This window comes from Phacochoerus africanus, chromosome 3 (assembly GCF_016906955.1).
Source record: "Phacochoerus africanus isolate WHEZ1 chromosome 3, ROS_Pafr_v1, whole genome shotgun sequence".
Classification (NCBI taxonomy): domain Eukaryota; kingdom Metazoa; phylum Chordata; class Mammalia; order Artiodactyla; family Suidae; genus Phacochoerus; species Phacochoerus africanus.
The window spans coordinates 182,715,692-182,726,494 of record NC_062546.1 but is presented as its reverse complement, the minus strand read 5'-3'; the positions used below and the strand labels follow the sequence as shown (position 1 = coordinate 182,726,494).

Sequence of the window (10,803 nt, the reverse complement as noted above, 5' to 3'; positions counted from 1 at the left end):
CTTTTATTGTAGTGCCCCCTCAAAGAATAACTTGCTTGCTTTAATCACGTTTACAGAGATTTATGACTTGATGCTTATTCAGTGGTAGAGCTTCTCAACACAAAATGTCAGTGAGCCTGTTATAAATTGCTTCTGGCGTTCCTACTCTATCTTTTATTTGGCTGGGAGTATTTCCACCTGAAAGTGATAAATTCCTGCTATAACCACTTTATGTGCTTCAGTAATTACACTGTTCAGAAAAAAGGGGGTTTCTACTGAGGTGTCTCTTTAAAAACTGCAAGCAATAAAAGGCAGTGGAATGGGCTGAACTCTGAAGTCTGTTGAACAAAAAACAATGACCAGTGAAATATCTGTGTCAGACTGAGTTTGATAAATGATGAGGAAACACGGAAGACACCAAAACCTTTAAAACCACTGCTGCGGGGACATAGTAATGTAACTATGTCCTTAGACTAGTTACTTTTGATCCTGTGACAGAAACTTGGCCAGCATCCACGAGAATGGGGTTAACACCCTTTCAAAAACCATTTCAAAATATCTAGATGCTTCTAGAGACTTAGGTAATTTTTCAGTAAATTCCAAGGTCCACATGACATTGAGACTGTGTCTATATATGCAACTCAAAGAGACTGCAGCCACTAACTTGATCAGAACAGAGTTGTAGAACTATATATACCGATCAAGGAGTTCCTGTTGTGGCTCAAGGGAAAGGAATCCAACTAGAAACAATGAGGTTGCCGGTTTGATACTTGGCCTTGCTCAGTGGGTTAAGGATCCAGCGGTGCTGTAAGCTGTGGTGTAGGCCACAGATACAGCTTGGATCCTGCGTTGCTGTGGCTGTGGTGTTGGCTGGCAGCTGTAGCTCTGATTCGACCCCTAGCCTGGGAACCTCCACAGGCCGTGGGTGTGGCCTTAAAAAGCAAAAAACAAAAACTATACTGATCAAGAGGGATTCTCATTCATTGTATAGCATCCGTAGGTGGTGGATTCTGATTAGTTTTGGCTGTCCTGTTTTGTTTGCTTCATATAAGCTGTCTATTTACACAGGACTACTTTTTAATTGCTGAGGGCTTTTTTGCCATTAAATGAGGAACAAAATATTGTAAATAAAAGATATCCAAGTTAATCGAACAAAAACTATAAGGATTTTCATTATCAGGTCCTAACACCATGCCAAGGGTGAGATTAGGAAGCTAGTAGCTACCTCATTTTTTTTTTTTAATTTAACTTTATTTTTATTTATTTATTTATTTATTTATTTTTGTCTCTTTAGGGCCGCACCCGAGGCTTATGGAAGTTCCCAGGCTAGGGGATGAATTGGAGCTGTAGCCTCGGGGCTATGCCACAGCCACAGCAACAGCAGCTCTGGTCTGAGCTGCATTTCCAACCTACACTACAGCTCACAGAAACATGGGATCCTTAACCCACTGAGCGAGGCCAGGAATGGGACCTGTGGCTTCATGGATGATAGTCAGATTTGCTTTTGCTGAGCCATGACAGGAACTCTTTTTTTTTCTTAATTTTTTTTTTTTTTTCCTTTTTTGGCTACTCCACAGCATATGGAGTTCCCAGGCCAGGGATCAGCATCTGAGCAGCTGCGGCAATGCCAGATCCTTAACCCACTATACAAGGCTAGGAATCAAACCTGCATCCCAGTACTCCCGAGATGCTGTCAATCCTGTTTCCCCACAGCAGGAACTCTGATACTTCATTTATAATGATACTAAAAAGAGATAATGATTTTTAAGCAGAACTGAAATTTCCTTTTAGAGTTATTGCATCATGTTTGCAAAGGAATCGCTATGACAAATATCTCTGTTCCATAATCACAGAATGAGCAGCTCCGTCTTGCTCAGAAGATGTACTCTTTCATAAGAGAATTTTAAAGCAAGCATAACTGGCTTAGTGTAACTTAACAATTCTTTTTTTTTTTTTTTGTCTTTTCTAGGGCTGCTTCCTGCCGCATATGGAAGTTCCCAGGCGAGGGGTCTAATCAGAGCTGCAGCGGCCAGCCTACACCACAGCTACAGCAACACCGGATCCTTAACCCGCTGAGCAAGGCAAGGGATGGAACCTGCAACCTTGTGGTTCCTAGTCGGATTCGTTAACCACTGTGCCACGACGGGAACTCCTAACTTAACAATGCTAAAACTAGTTCTTAAGATAGGAAAATGTGTTTTGTACTCACTGCGAGTTAAGCTTTAATATATGTATTAAAGTTCAGAACAGTCCATTGAGAAGGGATTTGCATTGGTTGTGCTGCATTCCTGGTTTAGAACAGTTTCATAGTTTGTTATTCCTTTCTCACAACAACCCTACAAATGTGAGGTTGGCATATATTAATCATGCATTTAGAAAAGATGAAACTAAGTTCCAAGACAGGTTAAACAGTTGGCTCGTGGGTGCAATTCTAGGAAATGGCAGGGCTTGGTTTATAACCCAGTTATGCTTGACTCCTGAGCTCTATGGCACTTAATCATTATGCCACATTGGATTCCAGAAAAAAATGGCACAGAGCTTATGACTCTAACTTAGGTTAATAGCATTGCCACGTAACGAGGCTAGCTCAGTCAAATGTGGAGAGCAGACACCACACTCCAAGATGCTGTGGAGGTTTGTTCCACTCCACTGATTACCACATTCAATGGCTCTTCATCAGTTGTTTTCAAACTGCATTTTCTGGGGGGAATTCTCGGTTTCACAGAGGTCCTTGCAAATAAAATTTATATCTGTCAAAGAGAATTCACTCAAAAGAATTGTTGTGGTTGATTTCACTGCATGACACCATAATTAAAAGCCAGAGAAGAATTAGTGTACATGCTGAATTTGTGAGAAAGCTTCACATTCCACAGGCCAAGAGACTGGATATTATGCTTGTCCCATTTTGCTTGTTATATATGTTTACCCAAGTGAATATGAAGAAGCTTTACTACTTGTAAAATATTTCACAACACAACAGAAGAACAAAATTAGCATTTAGACTGTTTTCCACAAATCCTTATAGTGAACCTGAAAACTGGGTAAGAGATCCAGGCCAGAGATACCTTTGGACTACAGAAGAATTACAGATGGTAATCAAAGTGATGGGGGGGTGGGTATGGAGTGAGAAGAATGGATAAGTGGGCTAAAGCAAGCCAATTTCTGGGTTGCAGTATTCCCCTGGGACTGGAGTGGTATGTTGGGGTAGGATGAGTACTTTTGGAAGAGTCAAAGATTCTGGGGAATGCTGCTTAATTGAAAGAGGAGGAAGATAGACTAGGAGTGAAATGGAACAAGCCTAAACTTTGATGGACTCAGGAGGTCCTTGCAGGGAAATGGAAAGGGAAATAAGATACCATTTAGCCCTTTTAATTTTATGTATTTCTTTTGCTTTTTTTTTTTTTTTTTTTTTTTTTTTTGGTTAGGGCTGCACCTGTGGCATATGGAAGCTACCAGGCTAGGGGTTGAATCAGAGCTGCTGCTGCTGGCCTACACCACAGCCACAGCAAGGTGGGATCTGAGCCATATCTGCAACCTACACCAGAGCTCATGACAATGCTGGATCTTTAACTCACTGAGCAAGGCCAGGGACTGAACCCACATCCTTATGGATACTAGTCAGGTTCGTTACTGCTGAGCCACAACGGGAACTCCCATTTAGTCCTTTTTAAAGTGGAGAGAGGATATTGTTGACACCCTATGTTAAGGCTTTACCAGGACCCTATAGATGGACTGGATTTCCCTGGGGAGGTTTTCACACATCTTTGGTGTACCTCATCCTGGATTGTCCATCTTTTACCTGCACACTTAATGGGCATGGGAGAAAGAATTGGCTCTTCAAATTCAGGATCCAGGACTGAGAGGAAGAGTTGGTTCAAAAACACATAACCTATTTCCACCAAAAGCAAAGTATCTGCCACCTGAGCTATAACACTGCGGGGCTGGGAGGAAAGAAATGGAAGGGGAAATTGCAGATGGGCAAGTAACATTGCTTATTCTCTTGTCACTTCATCAGGGCCACCATCAAACAGCTGTGGAGAATTTCATGAGCCTTGGGGAGAGCTAGTGGAGCAGAGGTAGAAGGAAAGAAAAGAGGAAACTAATAGGAGAAAGAATTCATTGCACCTGCTTCACAGTTTATTTAATAGCACTGTACATACAGGCCAGTAACAATTGCTTGATTCTCAAAGCATATGACCAAAATGCGAAATTTTCTTTTACTCTGATTACAGTTAAATTACATCCTAATTTAAAAAAAGCACCTGATAAAAATATTGGTGACAGTTTATGGTAAGTAAAGCATTCGTAGTATTGATCATCTTCATATTAATTTTGAGTACTTAATGCAGGTGATTTTACACATATCTCATTTAATAATTCCACAGATCTACAGGATAAACACTATTATCCCCGTTTTGCAGATAAGGAAATAAATGCTCAGAGAACTTAAGACTTGATTTAAACTACATAATTATTCAGTGAAGGAAGTGGGATTAGAGTAGGACTGCTTGACTTCTGAAATCTCCAGCTAACTCCATTAAATACCAAAGCATCTCTCCAAGTTCATCTAAGTTTTCTAGAGTTTGAGTTCTCTGCAAAGAGAAAGCAATGCCTGAACATGGTTAAAAATCAAGGATTAACATTTTTGCTACCTCTGAGTTTAAATATATGTATATTTATACACATATATATATTTACACATATTTGGTTAGTTTCCCATGCTATCATAATAGGTCTGTTAAAATACCCTATTATGGAGTTCCCGTCGTGGCGCAGTGGTTAACGAATCCGACTAGGAACCATAAGGTTGCAGGTTCGATCCCTGGCCTTGCTCAGTGGGTTAAGGATCTGGCATTGCTGTGAGCTGTGGTGTAGGTTGCAGACGCGGCTCAGATCCCACATTGCTGTGGCTCTGGCGTAGGCCGGTTGCCACAGCTCTGATTAGACCCCTAGCCTGGGAACCTCCATATGTCTCGGGAGCGACCCTAGAAAAGGCAAAAAGACAAAAGAAACAAAACAACAACAACAAAACCCCTATCATATCTTTAGTAATAGTTCTGCTTCTATTGGCCATGTGTTTATGTGGAAATGTTTTTGATAGCTGCAGTGTAGCTTAAGGATTGGAAGGACTTGAGTGGACACCAGGATACCTGTTAGAAAGCTATGGGAACAACCCAGGTCAAAATCAGGTAAGTGGACCTGTTAAGAGTTCAGAGAAGTAGGGAGACTTGAGAGTAAGTTGGGGTAAAAATGCAAGGATTGACAGTGAATTGGCTGAAGAAGGTGAAGGGGCGTGTATTAGGTTTTATCTGTGTATATGGAGGTCAGTGAAAAGCCTGGGTTGGGAGTAGAAAGTTACTTTTTTAGGAGTTAAGAATGGCATCTTCGGTGTCACGAGCAAAGCTTTTCCAACCTCAACAGTAGTCGAAACAGGACTTCTTCTAGAAAACGCTCAACTAACTTTCTCGGTTTGTGATTTTCCTTTGATTAAATTCGGCTAAGAGTCTCTCAAATCCTTGCTCTAGGAAAGCAAAGACTGACCCAAGCGCTCGCTTTTCTCCCTCCCGGAAAAGGCTCCGGCCCCGCCCCCTTTCAAGCCAACAGCAGGGGCCCTACGGCGGCCCCGCCCCGCCCCGCCCGAGGCCCCGCCCCAGCCGGGCCCGCGCGCCCGCACTTTTGGCGCGTTTCGGCCCTGCCCCCCTACTCCGCGCGCCCCGCCCCCTAGGCGTCCCGCCGGCAGAAACGCGGGAACTGTCGGGCCCTGGGGTAGGGTCGCCCGCTGGCGGAGTCTCGGTGATTGCTAGAGTCAGCCCTGCCTTCTGCTTTCCAAGGAGCCTTTCCCCCTAGGGCGGGGCGATGCCGGGGAACCGGCTGCCGAGGGTCCGCTCAGGGAACGAGCCTCATCCCGCGCCCTCCATGGAGCCGGCGGGTCGCGGGGCCTGGGCCCACAGCCGCGCCGCGCTCGCCCGGCTGGAGAAGCTGCTGCGCTGCTCGCGTTGGTAAAGACCGACCCTCTAGGGGGCTGCTGGGAGGGCTGCGGCGGGGCTGGGGTGGTCTCTGTCTTGGGGGGGGGGGTGCGGGGATCTTTTCAAACTCCGTTTTGTTCCGTTCACTCTCGTCCCGCAGTTGAGCTGGCGAGCAGAATAAGTATCTGCCCAGGGGAATGATTTTAGTTATACCCATTCTGGGCCCCATTCACATTCTTTCTGGGTGGCTTTCTAGCCTTTTTTTTGCACCAAACTCAGCAAACACGGTAGTTTTTGAACTTTAGCGCGCTTACGAATCATTCAGAGGTGTGGCTAAAAATCGGATCCCTGATCCCACCTCCAGAGTAGGCTGGAAGGCGATTCTGTGTAGGGCTGAGGCATCTGCAGGCTCACAGGGCCCTTGATTCTTGTGATCACGGTAATTCCAGAATGTTAGGCCGAGGGCTGTTAAGGGTGAGGAGGCCCAATAAATTTGAAGCAGCTGTCACTCTTTGCCGAACTAGCCCCTTTGACCTTTTCCTCTGTCGCAGCCGCATTTGGGGAGGGGGGAGAGTGTGCGGGGGGGACCCTTGTTGGGGGTAGATTGATGATGGCAATGTGATAGACACCAACAATTTCTCATTCAGTTTCACATTCTCTTGATTTGATTGAAGACCGTATGGCTTGGAGTTCCAACTCTTAGAGATACTATATTATTTTTTTGCTTGTTTCCCTTCATGCTGTTACACCATGGGAATCCTTTCAGTTCATGGTTTTCATTCCATCTGAAGATATCATTTTCGTGACTGGTATGCCTTGCTTCTCCTCCTGTAGCTCTTTCTAGTATAGAAATCAAGAAGGTTTGTAAAACCCAAGAAGGGCTCATCTCGCTTTTCATTTCTTCCAAGAGCATTTATTGAGCACCTGCTGTGTGCCCAGCTCAGTATTTCTGCATCGGTACCACTCTGGCAGGTTTCCTTTCTGCTTGTAGCTGTTCTATCATATTTCTTTTTTTGGACTTACTTTTGATCCCATCCCTCCACTCCCCCCACCCCATTTCTGACTTACAGAGCTTAAACATAAAGCATAAGTAAACATAGCTTTTTCTTTAAAAATGAAAAGGACTTAACACAGTTTTGTGCTTATATTTTATGTTACAAAAACTTTAAAACCTGTGACAAAATGTCATCATTACACTCCTTAGAAAAACGGCACTTGTGCGTGAAATTATTCTGAGTTGTGTTTTCCCATTGCATAGGGGTCATCCACTTGAGAATAAGAAATTTAAAACTGGCTCTGCTAGTTACTGTAATCACACCTTAATAGTTAAGCACATTTCTGCATGGGAGGCACTAGGACAGCAGCGGGATGCTTGGTCTAGACTCAAAGAGTCAGACTGCCTGGGGTCAGGTTCCAGCTTTTGACACTGTTGAATGGACCCAGTCATTCATCCTATCTGTGCCTCTGTTTCCTTATCTGAGTGATAATAGTGCTCAGTTCATCCTCCTGTGAAGTTTCATTAATAATTAAAAAAATTATTGAGTCCCTATTCTAGGCATTGGAGATTCATTAGTAAACAAAGCAGATAAAAAATGTCAGCCCTTTTGAAACTAACATTCAGTGGGAGAGAAGAAACTAAATGAAATCATACATGTAAAGTGTTCAGTGTAGTGATTGTCCTAGAATAAATGATTAATTACAGGGGTCTTATAAAAATACAAAAATGGAAATCTGCTTGCTGAATGGTTTGGGGGAGACAAAAGAGATAATCTATAGAAATAATCTAGGTTGTCTCGAAATCTAATAAATCCAGTTTAACTTTTATCGCTTACCAGTATATTTCCAGTTTTCTACTGAAGTGAGCAGACAATAAGAGCCAAAGAACTGAAAGTAGGCATCAGTAACTAGGTTCAGACTTTTCATACACCTCATCCTGTTGACTGGTTAATGATGTTGAACTCCAGTGATTTTTTTTTTTTTTTCTTTAATGAGTATGTGAACCACTGATTAAATCTCAGCTGTTTCTTTGGTTGCACATTTTAACATAGGGCTCTGCAAACTTTTTTTCTTAAGGGTTGAATGGTAAATATTTTAAGCTTTGCTGGCTGAAAACGGTGTCCTTGTTTTTTTTTGTTTTTTGTTTTTTGTTTTTTTTTTTAACCTTAAAAATGTAAAAAAAAAATTCTTGGCTCAAGGGATATACAAAAACAGTCAACTGGCTTGATTTGGTGCATAGTCAGTAGTTTGCCCAACTGTTTTAACAGGTACAATGTCTTAAGGTTAAAAACCCTTTTTTTGGTGTAACATTTTACATCACATGGGGTTTAGTATTTAGAAATGATTAATGTTCCTCTCCCTGCCACTGTATATTTGCCATTGTCTAGTGAGTAAAGCTTAGCTAGTTGATTTTTACCCATGGGGGAAAAACCCTGTTCTTTCTGCCTGTGCTTTGCCTAATAGCTGCCTGACATCATTGCTCGATGGTCTGCTTTGAATGTTGCTACTCATCATTCAGAGCAACATTATATTATTTGAAATTGTGTGTCAGTATGTCCTTTTTCCAGAGCTCCAAAGTTTTACCCAGTGGGCTAGCGATTACCCCAATTACCCTCACATTCAGCTTGCATCTGTCATTCATCTTGTGCTCCCAGCTGTCACCTGTCCTGTGTAGCACATTGGATTTGTTTTGCAGCAAGCATCACTTGTGGGTGAGGGTGGATTGGCTCCATTAAGGACATCCTTTCTTGACCTTTAACGTAAGTGTGACTCCAAGGTGAAGCTGATGAAATTGTTCCACAGGGCAGATGTGACATTCGTTTTAGGTCCAAGCCTCCCAGCAAGATGGAAGCTATTTAAAAATTTGGAAAAATGAGACAGGAAGACCATATCTTTTGAGAGGCTTACAGAAAGCCTGTGAATAATGTGTTTCTAAAGGAAGCAGGAAGTAGGAGCTGGAATGTAAAAGCTCGGGTGTCTATTTTGTGAATTAAGATAATGAAGTACCTCTTAATATATTTTGGGGGGTGGGGGCTTTGGCTTTTACTGCAGTTGTGGTTCAGAGTTCTAATGACTTAATTGAAGTGTAGTTTGACTTACAGTCTTAAGTTAGTTTCTGGTGTTCGGGAAAGTTATTGAATTATCCATGTATTCATACTCTTTCATATTCCTTTCCATTTGGTTTATTATAGGACATTGAATATAGTTCTCTGTGCTGTACAGTAGGTCCTTGTTCTATTGACTTTTTAATCAACTTTAGGTAAAAATTAAAAAGTAATTTTGTGATTTTTTTTTTTAAGATAGGTGATAGTTTTCTAAATTATCCCTTGTTCTAGTAAAGATAATTCATATTGTTTTCTCTTATATTTTGAGGCCATATAGCTTAGTGGTTAAGAGAATGGATTTTGGACCCTGGCTTCAAATCTTGGCCCAGGGATTTTGGACAAATTATTTCATTTTTGTACGCTTCCTTTTCTTCATCTGCCAAAAGCGTTATTGGTAGTTTCTACTTGATAGCTTTGTTTAAATTAAACGAGTTAAATTTATAAGGTACTCAGAGCAGTATCTCTTACGTTCCAAGTGTTTTATGAATGCTTGTAAAATAAAAGATAGATTTCCTGACTCCAGCTTTCAGCTTTTGTCTTTCTTCTTTAGTTTGGAATGTTCAGAGGCATTCTTCTAGGCCATTGAGCCTTTGATGGGATGATGATTCCCTAGAGTTTGCTCTGGTGCAGCTTCTTCATTAGCACAACAAGCAATCGCTGAGGCACTGCCTAAATGGTGGTGCCTCGGGGACTTTTTCTGCCCAAAAGGAGCCTGTGCTTAACTGTGAGGGATCAAGTATACACACAGTTCAGGGTAAATTATGATGAAAGCCAAGGGGATGCAGAGAAGGGTACTTGGGTGAAGGCAGTGGAGGAAAGCTTCCTGGACTTTGTATTTGCGGCTTGGGTAGATTTTTATAGATAGATGGAGCCAGGTGGAGAATTACGGCAAATAAACAGATGCTAGAAAGCATGTGGAATAAAGAGGGGGAGTGAGTCAGGTGGGCAGAGTTAAGACCTGTTTAGATCCTAGTGATTAAAAGCTCAACGCATTTCATGTGTTTCACATAGTTCCTTCCTAAGGGGAGCCTTTTGTTTAACTTTCCTGGAACTCCGGTCGGTGTCCTCATCTGTAAAATGAGGAAAATGGATGTTCCCAGATTCCAGAATTATTAGTGTTATTGGTTGCAAATTATTGTTTAAAACTTTTAGTGAAATTTGACATACACACAGAAGAGGGCACAAGTTATTGGTGTCCATGTTTCATATGTCCCTCCAAATTGTGGAATTTTATTTACTTTTGTAGTATTTTTATTCTTTGACACCCATCTCCTTCAGTTAGGCTACACATTTCATAAAGAAGAATTTTCCATAGGTTCTTGGGAATAATTATCCATAGGGAACAGTGGGTAGAAGGTGCAGGTCTTTCGTCCTGGGGTTTAGAGCTAGAACCACGACATGCACAGTCCTGTTACAGGCTACAGCATAGCTGGTCTTGTAGGGCTTGTAACGGCTAGAGAAACTTTCCACACACATGGAGCATCCTTTTGTACTGTCCTCCCTTGCCTAGGAGATGGCCATGTAGGTGAAGCTGCTGTTGTACAGGTTTGGGGCTCGGGCTGCGAGTGCAAATTTGAAGGTCATCTACATATAGATGGGAATTGAAGGCATACTTCTGCAAGTGAGCCAAGGAAGAGGATATAAAGGCGAACTCCCATGTCTGAGCCTTGTAACTCAGCGTTTGAACGTCAGGTAGAGGAGGTTATGCTTTAAGGACAGAAATATCAGCACTTACTTAGATACTGTTTTGCTTTGGG

General features: G+C 42.2%; 1 protein-coding gene across 1 annotated transcript in view; it reads left to right on the top strand.

The window, feature by feature from the left end:
- Positions 1-5,698: 5,698 nt before the first annotated feature.
- BARD1 (BRCA1 associated RING domain 1) overlaps positions 5,699-10,803 on the top strand; it is an 83,424-nt gene continuing 78,319 nt past the window's right edge. The window contains exon 1 of the mRNA XM_047773426.1: positions 5,699-5,978. Within this exon, the coding sequence (XP_047629382.1) occupies positions 5,836-5,978 (143 nt within the window). The 5' untranslated portion in view covers positions 5,699-5,835. The remainder of the gene's footprint in view (positions 5,979-10,803) is intronic.